This window comes from Bos taurus, chromosome 25 (assembly GCF_002263795.3).
Source record: "Bos taurus isolate L1 Dominette 01449 registration number 42190680 breed Hereford chromosome 25, ARS-UCD2.0, whole genome shotgun sequence".
Lineage (NCBI taxonomy): Eukaryota > Metazoa > Chordata > Mammalia > Artiodactyla > Bovidae > Bos > Bos taurus.
The window spans coordinates 10372807-10390359 of NC_037352.1; the positions used below are offsets into that span (position 1 = coordinate 10372807).

The following is a 17553-nucleotide window of genomic DNA, read 5'->3' on the forward strand; positions in this document are numbered from 1 at the left end:
GCACACTTTCCTAGTGAAATCTGTTCATCTTTCTTTCACTATTTGGCAAGTTTCCACCTCTCAAAGTAACCAGCAAATCCAATATTCTATTTTCTGTCATTTTCTCTGATTTGATCTTTTATATTTAATTCTACCTATCTGAAGGGGTTTTCTTGGGGAGGAGGGAGAAAGAAGATATAGCTTAAATTTAAATAATTTTCCCTCCGAACTGCCTACTACCTCATCCAAAAACTCTTTGAGCACTGTTTTTACAAAACAGTGATTTAAAATTCATTTGTTTACTGAAGATCCCACATACAGTGCCATGGAATCACACAACTAGAACACCACATGGGTATTAGCCCATCTTTCCTCTTCCTTTTAGGAATGAGGAGGGAAACAAGGCCTGCAGGAGAGATTCACTCCAGGTCCCAGGGCTGGTTGACAGTATGTCAGAGACAGGCCCCCTTTTGCTGGGCCAAGGCCCCAGTGATGTATATTCCAGAAAGCTGGCCACTTGGGGGGCTGTCTAAGCAAACAGGTCAGCACTGCTCCCACAGAAACACCCTCAACATCATGCAAGGAACACTCAGTATTCACCAGGAAGCCTCTGGCGCCAATGAGGTTTTGCTCATAGCTTCCAGCTGACAATCAACTCAGTCTTATCCAAGTCCACAGAAAACTGGCAGACCCTTGCAAGCCACGTGGCTAAGCTGGAAGCAAGAACAAAGACAGGCACCCAGCCCAGAGTGCGGCAGCATGGGCTTCCTTACCTCGCCACAGTGAATGTGTCTGAGGGCAGGAGCCGAGCTAGCTGGATGAAGACGTGATTGAGGGCTGGACAGAAGCCGCACCACTGTGCGTAGTAAAGTAGCAACACGTCCTGTGGGAAGAAGAAGTTGGCTGTTACTGGGCTTCTGGGGTCCTCACTGTACTTAAGAGCCTGGCAAGCATTCCATAAATGCTGCTCATGCACAAAGAACAGTGAAAATTTGATGTCTGGGTATTTTTTTTTTTTAATATTTATTTATTTGGCTGCACTGGGTCTCTTAGTTGTGACATATGGGATCCAGTTCTCTGACAAGGGATGGAACCCAGGCCTGTTGCACCGGGAGTTCAGAGCCTTAGCCCCTGGACCAGGGAAGTCCCTGATCTTTTGTTGGTGTTTTCAGTTATGTATTTTTAAGGATGCTTTGCACTCACAAAAGCACCATGTAATTCACGCACATTCTGCAGTAAGGCTGTCATGTGGCTAGTCTTCTGTACGTCAGCACCAACTGCTCCACCCATGACTGCAGCTTTGGAAATTATTTTAATAGGGACAGATAGCTTGATTTCTGCCTCGCTCGATTCCATACCTGTTTCTGAAGGACTACTTCCCAGAAAGTATCAGTCGTCACTTCAGTGATTAAACGCTGAGAAGTGAACTGGGTAGAGTCACTTCCAATAAGATGCCTTTTCAGGGGACTGTAGAGAACGCTGAAGTTTTGAATGAAAGACTCTAAAAATAAAGAGAAAATGAGATCAGCTCTTCTCTTGGTACAAGGAGAGTAGCTGGCCCACTTTATACTTTAAAAAGTGGGCTGGCTTCACAGGCCCACTGAAAAAAATCCACACAGGAGGGGACAGGGGGTTGCACTTTAGTTAACAAAGCACCACTCAAGAGTTCCATGGTCTACTGTGCACGGGCTAGGAATTCAATGCTCTTTTTTTCTAACACTGGTCCACAAGACACCAGAGACTGGGTAAGTCATCAATGAGTCACCATCGAGATTTCAACCTACAAGACCAAGACCTTTAAGCCTAACTACTGATGTAGTAACTGCACAAGCTACTGTAATGTGGGAGGTGTTCAAACACTCATTCAAATGAGGGTGAGGAGCTATGGTTTGTGTTTCCTTTACTAAAGTTCCTCAAGTTTCTTCTTTAATTAAAAGGTTAAGCGAAATAAACAACTATATTTAGTGGGAAAACAGCATCAATAAGACCCATAAATAATACAAAACCCTAACTTGAACCAGCAGTTTTACCCTCCCCACCAACGACTATGTTTTCAGATTCCTTTGTTTCATCTGTTTCATCTGAAGCAGCACTAATCTGAGTTTCATTTTTTTTCCCTTCTCTCTCCATTCTGAGGTCCTAGTGAACAATGACAGGCTCCATGGAGGAAGGAAGAAGGGAAGAAGGTTGAGTGAATACTAAAGAGAATCAGTCATCAACATCTGAATGACACTTAGTTGGTTTTTTCAAACATAAAACCCAGAACTGTTCACTAATTTGAATGAGGGCTGAATTCTGAAACTGCCCCAGAAATGGCTGACTTGAGAGTCATCTCTCCAAAACAACACAGTGGATGTTTTTGTATGAGAACTTTGACAAATTTTGTCACCAACCACAGGACAGAGAACAACAGAACTAGATGTTTCAGAGTAGATAAAGAAGATGAAAAGAAATCAGATGATGGCGTCTTTCATATCACCCTTAAATTCAGGGGGGGCCCATCACGAGCTCACTGAATGCTTGAGCAACAGCACAGGAGGCAGGAAGATCCAATCAACGCTTACTTTAAAAATACAGGCTTGTTTCATTTTAAGAAAACTCAGTACACCAAAATATAACTTCAGGCAACATGAATGAGGAGCAAGGTGTGATATCAAAAGTGGACGCACTTCAGTGACTATTCACGGGGTTCCTCTACACATTCAGGAGGCTTCATGTTTTAGTATATAATTTGATGTAGGAAAAATAAATCACTATTTACATAAGGCTTTTCAAACGTGTCTAATACAGGAAACAAGCAAGCTTCACCTGGACTTAAAAGACAGCACCTAAAGTGACTAATATTTAATAAGAGTTTTGAGTTTCTTACTTTCATGCTCTCCAAAACTTGAAAACGAAAGGTTGCCCTCCCCACCACATTCCTCCTGTCTCCATTTAGCAAACACCGAGACTTTCCTCCATGGTTCCAATGAGGCTGAACTAATACAGCTTTTGAATTCACACTTCCTTGTGTGCACATCAAGGATGTCAGCGAAGCCCTGGGAACAGGACGCGTGGGCTGGGTCACTGCTGCTGCCAAGCTCTAAGGGCAAGCTCACGGTGCTTTCCCAGAACAGTGATTTACCCCCTTCCCAGCCCTGCCCCCAAAGTGGGTCTTGCTGATTTGGTCTGACACTTGCTTGTTACCATCTAGGCACCCAAGGTCATAGCAGTATTCCTCAACTTGCTAAAAAGGAGCAGCAGAATAGGTCTGGTAGCCCTGATATGTAGTTAAACCTGCAAGACATAAAGGGGGCCAGGTGGTTCTATCATTCCACTGCTTTCTGTGAAGCTCCTGCCAGGGCTGTTCATCAGCCAGGGGAGTTACCACCAGACCCACTCACCACCACCCTGTTCGTCACTGTGGCCAGGTTCCCACCTTGGAAATGCGGCGGGCACTGACAATCTGGGATGCTGGACTCTTCCCAAGGGCTAAGTGACCAACTTATCCAGAATTTGGAGTTAGGGAGTTTCTGTTTCATTTAACAGACAAAATTAGCTTCTTTTAAAATTACGACTGCAGTGTAAAGATTTAAAATGAGCTAGTAAGAGCCAGCTGTCATGAGATCCCTAAATAACAGTCACCTATGGAAAGTTAAGCAAAGCACTAGGCTTGGGGAAGGAAATGCCCATGGTACCTAGGGTGAACTTCATAAGAGCCTGTTTTGGATCCAAGATATAGTGAGACTCTTCCTTCACGTCAACAATTGTAGCAAACTCCTTCACCCGTGCGGCGCTCGGAGCACCCAGCCTCTCCGCATACAACCAGAACAGATTGGAGTCCAGAAGGTAGATGTTTAGGGTCTTGTTGGTTCTGCAGCTCAGGCCTGTGAAGCTCGAGCTGCTCGTCTCCAGTTCAGGAAAGAGATACCTGTTCTCCTCAATGTGAGGAACAGAGCCCGGGCTCTCAACCTCGCACTTCTTCTCTAGGGAAGAAAATGCAACAGGCGGGGTTTCAAAGACACCTTGTTCAGAATCAATGAAGCCCGCTACGCCCCTGTTTATGGTCCTGCAACATGCAGTGTAGTAGCTGAAAGGGCTGTAGAAACTTAGAAAATTGCTGCATTCTATGCTGTCTGATACCACATGATAAAAGGTCTGCTCCTTGAGGTAGAAAGAATCCAGAGCTGCTGCCATCTCGAAGAAGCTGCACTGGGGCATGCTGACCGAGCTCGGCCTGAGGCCACCGGCCGTCTGGTTGACACACAGTTCACACACATTGTGGGTTCTGGAGATGGAGTGCCACCGTGGCAGCACCACCGTGTTGCAGCAGGGTGACGCTGTTATCAGCGGCGGGTCCGGGAGCCGGGCTGGGGGATCAGGTGCCAGGGACTTGAACGCGGGGGCGTCCACTCGCCGCAGGTGCTGGAGGAGCCGCTCCACCACCTGGTCCCCGTGACAGTTGTTGTACTCCAAGGCCACTTCGGTGATCTGAAACACAGGGCGGAGCTCGTGAGAGGCGTGGGGTGAGGTAGGGAACCAAGGGACTGACACTGGGGCTTGTAGGCCTAGAGAGCATCCTGTCTGATTCAGAAGGAAGAGCCCTGGCCGGAAACAGCAATAAACAGGAAGCTGTCACACCTAGAGCTATTAATAGAGGGTTCCGGGTCACATTTCAGATCATGTCACTCTGTTAAATACTGAACCACCTGTTCAGAGATAGAAGGGGTCTTAGAGGGAGATGTCTTAGCCTATCACGTGATGGGGTGAAGCGGCTCACCCCACAAGACACATCTGGGTCATCGAAGAACCAGGAACAGAATCTAAGTCTGAACACCCAGCTGAGTCATTTTCCTTTATATCCTTAAACTCCTCCAGAGGAAGTCTTCATTCTTCCTCTTAAATATAACAGTCTAGCCTAAAAAAACTTGCCAAGCACCTAACGAGTAGATCAACTATCTCCTGGCATCTATGTTTCCAAATAAATTAATGCACCAGAGGAGCCCACGAATTCAACCTGTTCCAAACCATACTCCTCCATTTTGCCTTCCTGCTCCTGCACCAGCCTCTCTGGAAAATGGCACTGTCAAACCAGAAACATCAGCCAGCCCTCAGTTTCTCCTCCACGTCACCCACGCCTCCAGTCAGGCCAGCACTGACCTGGGCAGCGTCCTTTTGCATCCCTACGGCCACTGCCTCGACTCGGCCTCACTCCTCACAGACCGCCATTCTCTCCCCCGCCCACTGAGCTTCCACACTGCCACCCCTTATTTTTAAAAATACCAACCAAAGCATGAGGCTCCTCTGCCAAACGACATTCAGTGGCTCCCCTTATCTGGAGGGTAAAACCAAACACAGTCTGACCCAAGTCTGCCTTTCTGGTTGGTCAGAGCCTCCTCCATCTGGCAAACCTCAAGACTCTCCCCAAGACTCTACACCAGTGAAGGTGACCCCACCCCAGCCGGGGGAGAGGCAGGCTCCCCATTTTTACGGTCCCAGAAGTCCTTCCCAGAGAGCCTCACAACTGTCTGTCGAGACACCCCTCTTCCCCACAGGCTCAGGGATCCTCACGGGCAGGACTGGGCTTGATTTATCCTGCCGTCCCCTTAAGCCTCGCCCACTGCCAGGCACGTAACAAAGGCTCAGTAAACACCTGGTGAACGAAAGCATCTCGGGGGAATGAATGGACACACTCCCGCTTCTTGGTGAGATGATCGGCTTTACCCTGAGATCAGTGCTAGCCATTTAGATTCAAGTTGCATTCCAGGACTCTTCCATTTCCAAACTCAGGAGCTTTCACCACCCAACACCACCCCAGTTTAATGCAAAAGACAAGCAAGTCATTCTAATCCAGAGGCACTCATACTCCCTAAAACAGAACTGTGCTAACTTAAGTCAAATCCTGCCATGGGTAGTTAGTTAAAGGGTGTTAAGTCACTCAGGATTTTGTTTCATTAAAGAGGGAGCATGTGTGTGCGCATGTGTGTAAAAACCATTTAGTAAGTACTTTTCCAATTTAAAAGAAAACCCATATTTTATAACACATGATACTTACGGACAGAGTTAATTTAAGACATGTGTTTGTACAAAAAAACAAATTGTTCGAACAGTTCTTGGGCATAAAAAAGGTTACTTTAGATGATAAAACCAGTGTTTTGGTCCCCCCCTCCCACACACACATGTACACACAAGAACATCTCAGCCCTTCTTAAAGGGTAAGGCTCCGACAGCACATTATACTGAAAAGTTCAAGCCTATGTGATTAATAAAGAGCCCAGCTGCCCTATTGCCTCATCTGGGTACTACTTTATATTCAAAGACAGATCACCACCCCCAGGCCCCCACCAAACCCACAAAAATTCAACTACAGTCAGCCCTTCATATCCTGTATCAGCAATTCAAACAACATGGATCAAAAATATTTGGGGGGAAAAATTCCAGAAAACAAAGTTTGAGTTTGCTGCACACAGGCAACTATTTACATAGCATTTATATGGTATTGAGACGTACAAGATGGGGGTTTGATCCCTGGGTCAGAAAGATCCCCTGGAAGAGGGCATGGCAACCCACCCCAGTATTCTTACCTGAGAAATCCCCAGGACAGAGGAGCCTGGCAGGCTATGGTTCAAGGGGTCGCAAAGAGTCAGACACAACTGAGCAACTAACACTGTCACTTATACAGTATTAGGTATAGGTATTATAAGTAATCTTAGAGATGATTTAAAATATACAGGACAATGTGCGTAGGTTATATGTAAATGCTATGCCATTTTACAATACAGAACTTGAGCATGTTTGGAGTTTGGTATATGCGGGGGTCCTGCAACCAAACCCCCATGGATACCAGGGGATGGCTGGTTGAAAACCCCACATTTACTAGAAACAACTTTAAAAACTCTTAAGACTAGAGCATCTTAGTAAAGTAAGAGTGTCTTAGTTCACAGAATAACCGTGTTGTGAAGATTTTCCAAAGAAATGAAGTCTTATTACTTCAAGTCCTCCCTAATCAGAGAATCAGCAGATCCATTTCACTTCCTTTTCCTCCCTCCTCTAAGCCACAGGAGCAGCGTCCACTCAGAAGGCCCCCAGCGGGGATGAATCATGTCAGCAAAGAGGCTCCAGAGTAGTCACGGGAGGGGCCTGGCCTGCCAAAGGTCCTGCCTTCCCGTTCCCTCAGGAAGGCTCCTGAGAGGGCCCGGGAGAAGCAGCATCTGGTGAGCCTGGCCAGTGGTTCACGGACTCTCTGAAATTGGTTTTGGCCAATTAAGGGATCCTGGAGGGAAGGAAAAAATTAAACCCCCAGTAAACCCAACTGAGCAATCCCAGGCGCTCTCTGCTGATTGTTATTGCTCTAAGTGCCCCCAAACGATCCATACATAAAATAAACTCACACCCAGAGACAGGCAACACACGCAGAAGAGGCAGGCAGGAGGGGCTGGCTTCTGTTGACGACTGGCTCCGAAAACCGCTCTGTGAGCCACAGAAGGGTCAGGAAAACATGGGGTCCCAAGGTCACCCTGCCACTGCTGGACTGAGCATGGTCAGGGCCACCAGCCTGGCCAAATGCCTGTGATGACGGCACCCCCAAGGCCACACTAAACCCCGCCTGTGCTGTCCACCCGCTCCACACCTCTCCCGAACATCAGTCGCTGCAGGAAGAGGGAACCTGGCCCGTCTTCAAGGAGGCCTGGTTTGATCGCCCTGTCTGCTCTGCCTCAACCAGACCTGAGACACTGTCAGTAACGTGGCTGGAGAGGCCATGGTGGGTCCCAACCAAGAAGGCACAGGCTCTCCTGCCCACTTACAGGAAGGAGTGATACCATGAAATGCAGCAGCCACTCAGCGAGTAAGGGAAACCACTCTGATAGTGGAAAGAGAGAAGCCAATGAGGTTCGCCTGTTGCTTCTGAGACGCCTCTTCCCACTGTGGCTCTTACCTCATCTATCAAAGGGTGACTCTCGGCTAAGGGATTAAAAGGTATGAATACAAAAAGGGCTGGTCCTTTCTTCAGCTCGTTGTTCAGCAGGAGACTCTTGCCGCCATGCGGCCACAGCCATCGGACGAGCGTCTCTCGGTTTTCTAAGGCCCACTTACAGATGTTCTCAGCGGTGTAGTTGATGACCTCCCTGGGAAAGACCTGGGAAGGACAAACGCAGAGACATAAGAGGCGAGGTGGGACGGCAGCACCACCCCTGCCCAGCCTCAGCCCTCTCTTCACAGGTGAGGAAAACGAGGCTCGGAGCGGCCTGGGCGGCTGCACTCTGGCTCTGCCACTCCAGACAGGGCGCTTCCTCACAAGCGGCTTGGAAAGCAGAAGCTGCTGTGAGAGGTGACTTTCAGATCATGTGATTCATCTTTTCCCTTTAGGCAGAAAAGATGAATTTGTTTAATCTACCAACAAATAAGTTTCCCTGCCTGCTGCTGGCAACAGTGACCTCTACCTTCCTGCGTAAAGCTATTGCTAAGGAAACAGAAATGATGCAGTCGGGGGTCATTTTACCCTTGGGAAAATCATGTTTCCCTTGTCCTTGGGGACTCTCTGTTAGAACAGAAGTTTATACCTGCCTTGCTCACCTGTCTCCCCACCCCCATACCTGGCACAGAGCAGGAACTCAACAAATATTTGCATGAAACCCTGAGTGACCTAGAACTTGTATACAAGGCCACAGATCATACTTTATGTGTACAGAATTAAGGAGAGATATGCCTAGATTTTTTTTGCTTTTTTGCTAACAGAGTATGTCAACATAAAATTATTTTTGAAATTCCAATGATGTAAATTACAGGGTTTCAAACAAAACTCCCCCCCAAAATGCTTGGAGAGTTCCACAAAATAAGATATTTTATACTTCCCCAAATAGAGGTTTAAACTGACTTATAACAAGATGTCCACTGCTTTTACTTAAAAAAAAAAAAAAATACTGGTATCCCATTAATATTTCATTTGCTGAAAGGAATTCTGCTGCTCTGTCAATGAGCCACCCTTAAAAACTATGGAATTGACACCATGAATTCAGTATCTTTTTCAATATCTTTCTCATAGTCCTATCTTCTTTTCGCCATCTATTTTAAATTTCTTTCTCAGTACCCGTTACTATACATAAACATGATATACGTTGCTTGTAAAGCATGTTACAAAAGAAGGATGAAGGAAAATGATAGACAGCAGAAGCAGATGAAGTCCAAAGAAACTTAAGACAGAGGCACAAGGAGAATGGGCGGGCGGCAGGAAAAATCGTCAGATTTTTATTCCCAGAGTGGGATGGTGGGAGGTGGAAAAAAATGTTAATTGTCTTCATGAACAATTCTATCTGGAAAACATGGAATATATTTGACTTTGGGAATATAAACTGCAAGAAGTAAAGCCATCTGGGTTACTAGAGAAAGGCAGAAGCCAGGGAGACTGGCCACAGGGGGCGCCCCTCAGCAGTCCCCCCACAGGCAAGAGCCTTGTACGCTGAGCTGAGGGGAGCGTGGGTTTAAAGGCTGGGCACACTGGTACGGGGGTTCGGGTCCTCACTCGACCTGTAAGTCACTGACGCCGTCAATGAAGTCGGAGAGAGAAAACACTGAAGAAAATAAACTCAGCGCTGGGACTGAGGAAGTAGCAATAAACAGAGCAGAAGCACAGGACTAAGCACAACACAGCTCAGAAGCTCAGAAACAGCTAAGTTGGGGCCAATCCACCAACAAGCAAACAAAATCAGGGAACAAAGACAACAATGGAAAACCCAGGCGCTCTGGGGCGGGAAGCCACCAGCTTCTCACTGTGACTTGACAAGAACTTCCAAGTCCATCTCATCAGCTAAAGGAGAAAAGCGTGTCACGTTGCTACTCTTGATAAATGCAACAAATGAACAGAGGATATTGCCCAATGGAACCTTAGCCTTTGAGAACATGGTCCCAGAGGAACACTTCTCCAGTACAGCAATTCTGCCATTTCATCCAAGAAGGAAAGCTAACAAGGCTGCGTCAAAGTCTAAGACTATAAACATAATTTCTAGCTGTTAAATCCAAGAGCTCTGGGGCACAGGCTCCAGAAGGGGCTGAGGGGACTCGGTTTGCATATAAAACCATGTGCACTCTCCTAGAGACAGCGTCTATAGATTTCACCCAGTTCTCAAAGAAGTCTGTGATCTAGACAAGGTTAAGAACCACTGCGCTAATAAAAACGTGATTTTAAAATACTTACAAGTGATGTGTTGAAATGTCTATGTAAATACACACTTCCAGAGTGTACTAAGGATACCAGTTTCGCAAGATGCTTATTTGTGATAACCCCAAATCGTACTGTTCCTAGGTAATCTGAAACAGAAAATTTTCCTTTATTAAAAAGAAAAAGCCTATGCCTTAAAACAACCACAAAACCCAATGATCAAATCTTGACACACAAATTTCCCCGGAGCAAAGCTCGTTTTGGCCACCTAGCCTAGACCGAAAAGGAGGAGCCAAAGAAACCACCTCCTAAAACAGATCGCATGTCTCCTCCCGAGTACCTGCCTCTGACTAGGACCTGCGCTGTTTCAGTCCCTGTTCCCTACTCACGAGCCTCACCTGAGAGCCCAGGCACATGCTATTCTCTCCGTCTGGACATTTCCATGCCAGTTCCTTCTCATCATTCAGATCTCGGCTCCCACCCCACCTTCTGAGAAGGCTTCCTTGACCACCTGCTTCCAGGCAAAAACACTTGAAAGGATGGTCTGTAAGCGGACACCAAGGCTCCCTCATGACTCAAGCCTTCTCTTTACTCTAAGCTTTACTCTAAGCTTTTAACAGCACTTACTAACATTTACATAATCCTACTGATTTATTTAGATTTTCTTTGGTCCAACTTCCTCTTAAAACCTTGTTTATTGCTGTTTACCCCAGCATCTACAGCAGCATCTGGGCATGTGTGTACTGATCTCTTGAGCAATAAATGTTAGTTACATGAATCAATCTAGCATATACAAGGAACTCATGTGAATTACTAAGAAAAATAAAACAGTTAAAAATGGGCAAATCACAGAAAAGGAAACGTAAGAGGCTAACTGTGCACTTAACCTCGCTATTTTGGAGGAAAGCAAATGAAAACACAATTGCCACTTTTCACCTTCAAAATGCCCCAGATCTGAGACATAGGAAATACCAGATATTGGTGACCAGTAAAGAAATGAGTGCTCTGCTGCAGAGCTGCTGGAAAAGGCAGACTGGCAGCCACCTGGGAGAGCAACCCACTGTGCTGTCCACAATGGAACCCGGACACGGCCCACAGCCCCCGATCCACCTTTTGGTGCCCACACATGTGCCCTGAGAGTTACACCCAAGGGCAGTCACCAAGGAATTGCCTTCAGATGTTGAAAACAGTGGGGCAGGGCAATCTATACAGCCTGAACAGATTTTCTAAGACACATGTGAGTAAAAAAGCAAAGACACAGTGTACCTTTTATGTGGAAAAATCCCTCACACTTATAAAGTATGTTTTCTCCTACAGGCACATATGGTTACAAATGTACACAGAATCTGAAAGGATAATAAAAACTGTTTTGTGTTGGGGGTTGGAGATCAAAGGGGACTTGATCCTTATGTGTGAAGCATTCTTTTTCCCCCTAAGGAGTATATTTAATGTAATATTTGTGTGATTAAAAGTTGACTAAAACATGTAGTATTAAAAGAGGGTGGATAAAACGACATAGGAAAAGGTACATTTTTTCCTACCCTCTTTCTGCTTTACTAGCAGGTGTTGAGTAAAGTATCAGTTAAACATTGTGTGCTACACTGTCGTTCAGTCATGTCTGACTCTTTGTGACCCCATGGACTGTAGTCTGCCAGGCTTCTCTATCCATGGAATTTTCCAGGCAAGAATACTGGAATTGAGTTGCCATTTCCTTCTCCAGGGGATCTTCCTGACCCAGGGATCAAACTCATGTCTCTTGTGTCTCCTGCACTGGCAGGTGGATTCTTTACCACTGCGCCACCTGGCAAGCTCTGACTCAAGTCTTATGAAAATAAGTCAAAATCACTTAAAGTGTCCTGTGCACAGAGACGTTCACTGCACCATTATTTACAGAACAACAACAAAAAACTTTTGATGTTACCAAGTGATATCTAAGTAAACACACGAAGCTTCTAGCTTACTTACACAAGCCCTCCTTCCAGCAGGGGTGGCCTCTTCCTCTCAGAGGAGGAGTCACTATTGAGGAAGAGGCGAGAGTGACTGTGTCCCTCACACCAGGCTGGACAATCTAACATAAACCTGATGAGTTGAAAATGGCACAGAACCAAAGAAACACAAGAAGAATAAGCCCAAAATGACAGGAAAGGCTTATATATAGGGTGGATGGCAAAGCGCGGGGTGCGGTGGGCAATGGGAGCCAGAGAATGGGAGTGAGGCAGCCTAATCTTCCTCTCAGCACCAGACTTAGAACCACAGCAACGTTTCACAGCCTTCATGATCAAAACCTAGACTCATTACACCAGCCACCGAGTGGGGATCCAATGTGGAACACAAGCACTAACAGATAAACCTGCTGCTGCTGCTAAGTCGATTCAGTTGTGTCCGCCTCTGTGCGATCCCATAGATGGCAGCCCACCAGGCCCCCCCGTCCCTGGGATTCTCCAGGCAAGAACACTGGAGTGGGTTGCCATTTCCTTCTCCAAAGCATGAAAGTGAAAAGTGAAAGTGAAGTCGCTCAGTCGTGTCCGACTCTTCGAAACCCCGTGGACTGCAGCCTACCAGGCTCCCCCATGCCTGGGACTTTCAGGCAGGGGTACTGGAGTGGGGTGCCACTGCCTCCTCCGAGATAAACCTGACGGCACTGCAAACCTCAGCGAGGGGGTGGTGGTGGGTGAGGACAAAGAACTGAACCAGAGAAGAGCTGCAAACAGTATCTTGACTGGATACTGTCAAGACAGCGAGAGCCAGGCTTCTCGGGGAAGGAGAAAGAAGTTATATATGAAGAGAGGAAAGTTAGAGTAAACGCTGCAGTGTTAGACTGGAATCAGAGGAAATTAAAATAAACTTACAACTTTTAGTATAAACTTATGACTTAAGACACAGATAATAGATATAGAACAGAGGCATGCATGTGCGTAGGAATAAACACATATATGTCTGAGCTCTCTACCTGCTGAAAGGGCCTAGAAGTAATGACACTGAGTATCAAGAAGCCCCAGATCTGGGTTTCTAAATGTCATTCTCCAATAAAAAGAACCCGGGGCTTCTTGGAAAAGAAGCTGATCCCAGCGCTGGGGCAAAGGCAGTACAAGATGAGCCTGAAACATCTTGTTGAGTCAGGAAAGAAGTGCTCATAAAAAGAGGAAAATTTGTTCAAGGGACACAGGCACCAACCCAAGACGCTAATGGCCAAAGCTGGAACAATCTGAGCAACAAAATAAACAATCAGTATTTTTCAAAAGTGTCCATGTTATGGAAAGTAAGAAAAGAGTGAGGAACTGTCAGAGGAGGAGACTAAGGAGAAAAAATAATTAGCTGCGATGCAGGATCCCAGACTGAATCCTGGAATAGAAAACAGACTTTACTGAAAACAATGGCAGAACTCAAATAAGGTCTGCGGTTTACAGACCTTCACACTGGACCAATGTTAATTTCTTAGTTTTGACAAAAGCACCACCACAAATGGTTAAATCATGTTAACACTGGGGGGAGCTAGGTGAAGGTAGAGCGTTAGGAAACTCCGGATCCATCCATCCGCGCAACATTTCTGCAGCTATAAAACTGGTTCAAATTTGAAATTAAAAAAAAAAAAATGGCATAACATATAATTTCAGATTCCAAAGCTGCTGGAAGAAAAAGCAGGACTCAGGAGGGGAAATGCACTGGTAGGAGAAAACACACCACCCTCCATCCAGCAGTAGGCTCAATATTGGCAGACCGCCACCGATAGAGAGAGGGGTGAAGGAGAAGCAGCCAGTAGGAAACTCATTTGAGAGTCCGCCAAAGTCACCAACATGATTTACTGGAGCAGACGAATCAGGAGTGACAGTCTAACTCAAAAGCTGAAAGGGGCCATTCAAAAACCAGCTTAGCTGCATTCATAAGAATGGACAGCCGCCTGCACGGGGCAGATTTTAACATGCCCAAACATACTACAATTTCAAAACTTTATTTTTCACACAGAAATGTATAAGAATCACACCTTTTAAAAGTTCCTTCAGATAGTGGAAATCTTGCTGGAAAAAGCAGTTTATCTGTGCAGTCTCCTGTGTATAAGGAGCACTTAAATTAGCAGGCGAAGTTCACAGTGTAAGAATGACACACGAAAATAACACTTCTCATCTCCATATCCAGAACATTCTGTCAGGCAGGGTTCCAGGGCTTTCTACAATAGGGGTCTTTGTCGATTATAAAACGAATAATTTTGTCCCAAAATGAATGAAGCTTTAATATTTTAACTGAGGATTCTGAATGTACTGAATAATAAAAAACAAATTCAGAACCATGCTCTTCCCTCCCCTACCAGTGGGTCCAACAATGGCATGATCCTATTCAATTAATAATAATAATAAAGTCTTAATAAATTCTGTTAGCCAGGTAACCAGCTGACTACAGTCTATGAGCCATCCAGGGAAAGGTGTCAGAAAGACTACTGCAACATGCATGACATCCTGAAAGAACATCTGGGTGAAAGCAGGAGTTACTGAGCAGTTTCTGTAGCTGGTCACACAGACATCAAGATGACCACAGCAAGAAGACTGGCTTGTCTACTGTCTGCTACAAATAGCTTGTCTATCGTCTGAGTCCTTGGTCTGGTCTCCCTTAGCTACATGGCAACCTACTGGGCACACAGCCACCGCTAGGCTCCCCATGGGACTAGGGATGAGTGGACAATACAGCACGGCGCTTCGCTGTTTGCGTGCTTTGAGGAACAAACAGCCTTGCTTTGACCCATGAAGCCTTGCCTACTTCCAGCACTTACTGCAGGTTTACCCCTTGCTACCTTTCATGAGCTTGGGGTTCTTTTCCGTCACTCACAGTGCTCCACTCCTGCTTCCCTTACCCCTCTGGGTGGAGCTTTCATTGACCTTCCACACACCACTTCACCATTTACCTCCTGGCAACCACCAAGGACACATCGAAAATGGAAAGACCTGAAATGCCATCTGGTTTCCACTCAGACTCATCTGGCTCACTTGTGATCTTTCTGGTATGCTTCAGGGGGTTTTGTTTTTGGTCACTGCATAATGTTTTAATATCAGACTACTTTTATTGCTTAAAACCACTGCTTTAAATTCAATTTTTAACATTAAAACTTCAGTTTGGTATTAAGGTAAACTGCATACATTCTGCGGAGAAGGCAATGGCACCCCACTCCAGCACTCTTGCCTGGAAAAATCCCATGGATGGAGGAGACTGTGGGCCGCAGTCCAAGGGGTCGCTAAGAGTCGGACAAGACTCAGCGACTTCACTTTCACTTTTCACTTTCATGCATTGGAGAAGGAAATGGCAACCCACTCCAGTGTTCTTGCCTGGAGAATCCCAGGGGCGGCACAGCCTGGTGGGCTGCCATCTCTGGGGTCGCACAGAGTCGGACATGACTGAAGCGACTTAGCAGCAGCAGCAGCATACATTCTGAGGCAAGACCTCAGTGAGGCAAAATATTAAAATTCTCAAACATTCCAGAAAAGAACAAAAATTAGCTCCTTTTGTTAGCAAAAGGTTTTTTGTTTCCCTTTTTATTGAAGTATGGTTGATTTATAATCTAGTATGAGTTTCAGGTGTACAGCAAAATGACTCAATTTTATTATATTTTTTCAGATTTTCCATTAATAGATGTTTAACTGCTTTCAAATTAGTAATAAGTCTTGCCAGAAGCAAAGCTACACAATTCACACTCACCAACTAACAGACTACCAGGAGGACACTGAAGCATCAGCTCAAGGAGGTGCCTACAGGAGACTCAGGATCTTAGGATATAATTGCTTTTTCCCAGGACACCGGGATAATGAGGCCTAGGTCCTAAGTGCACGGTCCTAGGTGGTTGTGAGCACTTGAAACATGAGCAACTGGGGGACTAAATTTTTTACTTTATTTGACTTTTAATTTGAAAGTGATACTCAACTCAGTTACAAGGAAACATTCAAAAGATGAGTTTGTAACCTTAAACTAATATCATATTATAAATAAACTATATTTCAATAAAAATAAATACACAAAATGAAACAATATAAAACCGTTTGGTATGTAAAACACTTTTTCAGCTGTAAATTGTATGAAAGTGCTGTTACATATAAAAGACTTGGTTAAAAAATGTAAAATATCTCAACAGTTTTTATGCTGATTACATGTTGAAATGCTAATAATTGGGGTACACTGGGTTAAATAAAATAAATTATTCAATTGATTTCACCTATTTCTTCTTCAATTTTAAGGCAGCCACTAGAAAATTTTAAAATATCTCTGTGGTTCATGTTAAAGTTCTACTGAACTATGCCGAGGTGACCATGACGAAAAAGCAAGATTCATGTAACTCAGGAAGAAGATTAGCCTCAGATAAGTCCAGCAGCCAGTAATCCTTAATAATGGACAGTTATCTGGGAAGGACACATAAGACAAAGATGTTTTCCATGAAAACCTCTCTAAATAGCAGAGAATGGTTACTTTAAGAATGTGTCCCACTCTCTCCTTCAGAAAGGAAAAGGTGGGGCTCTAGACCTTGTGACTCTGGGTACAAATGGCCGAGCTTCTGAAATTCTCTCTCAGAGGGCTACATTAAACAGTATTTGGTGTCCTACAAAGTGAGGTACCCAAGGATACACTGAAAGAATGAGCAGACATGCTGGAACTGAATGGGCCATCTGCTCTCCAGGAGGCTTCTGCGTGAGCTAATCTCTCAGGGCTCTCAGGGCAAACTGGAACAGCAGGTTGAGAAAAAGACTGATACAGAATACTACTAACTAATAAACCACGATATTCTTCAAAACTGACCGAGTACCACTGGATTAAGTCACGTAGATTTTAACCTACATGGCTAAGAAGTTATTTACTCCCTGGGAAAATTTCTCTCAATTCTTTACTCTGGGAAGTGGTCACATTCCCAAAGGCAAAACCTGTATTGTGGTCCCTTCCAGGCCGCCAACAATTCTCACTTTACTCTCTACTCTGACGTTTTTATTAACTTCTGCTTTCCCACTCTTCTTTACAAGCTTTTGGACAAGGAAGAAAAAGGAAGACGGCAAGACTGTATTAACAGGGATAACAACAGCCCCTCCAAGGTTACTTAGGGTTTCCACTGTAGTGACTCGGCATCAGCCACCGGATGATGACTTCATGCACTTCCAATGCTACATGCATTCATCAGAATAAAAAAATTTGCGAAGAAATGCAACTGTATAGAAATGTTCGTCTTCAGCACATGAACTATAGCTATGGCTGGCATTTTTCCACAGAAATGTGACTCAGAGATTTATTACATTGTCAATTTCTTTTTTTTTGGCTGTGCGGCATGGCTTACTGGATCTCAGTTCCCCAACCAGGGACTGAACCCAGCCCACGACAATGAAAGCACAGAATCCTGACATCAGGCAACTCCCCCAAAATCCTAAGCACAAAACAATTATGTAGAAAAAAGTCTGGCATTTGGGCACCACAGACAC

General features: G+C 45.2%; 1 protein-coding gene across 3 annotated transcripts in view; it reads right to left on the reverse strand.

The window, feature by feature from the left end:
- Positions 1–17553, reverse strand: part of TXNDC11 (thioredoxin domain containing 11) — a 60371-nt gene that overhangs the window by 7272 nt on the left and 35546 nt on the right. For all 3 annotated transcript variants that reach the window (XM_010819082.3, XM_059881285.1, NM_001083420.1), the window contains 5 exon segments: positions 10151–10263; positions 7895–8095; positions 3657–4449; positions 1338–1480; positions 753–862 (listed from right to left, as the gene is read on the reverse strand). In XM_010819082.3, coding sequence (XP_010817384.1) covers positions 753–862; positions 1338–1480; positions 3657–4449; positions 7895–8095; positions 10151–10263 — 1360 coding nt within the window.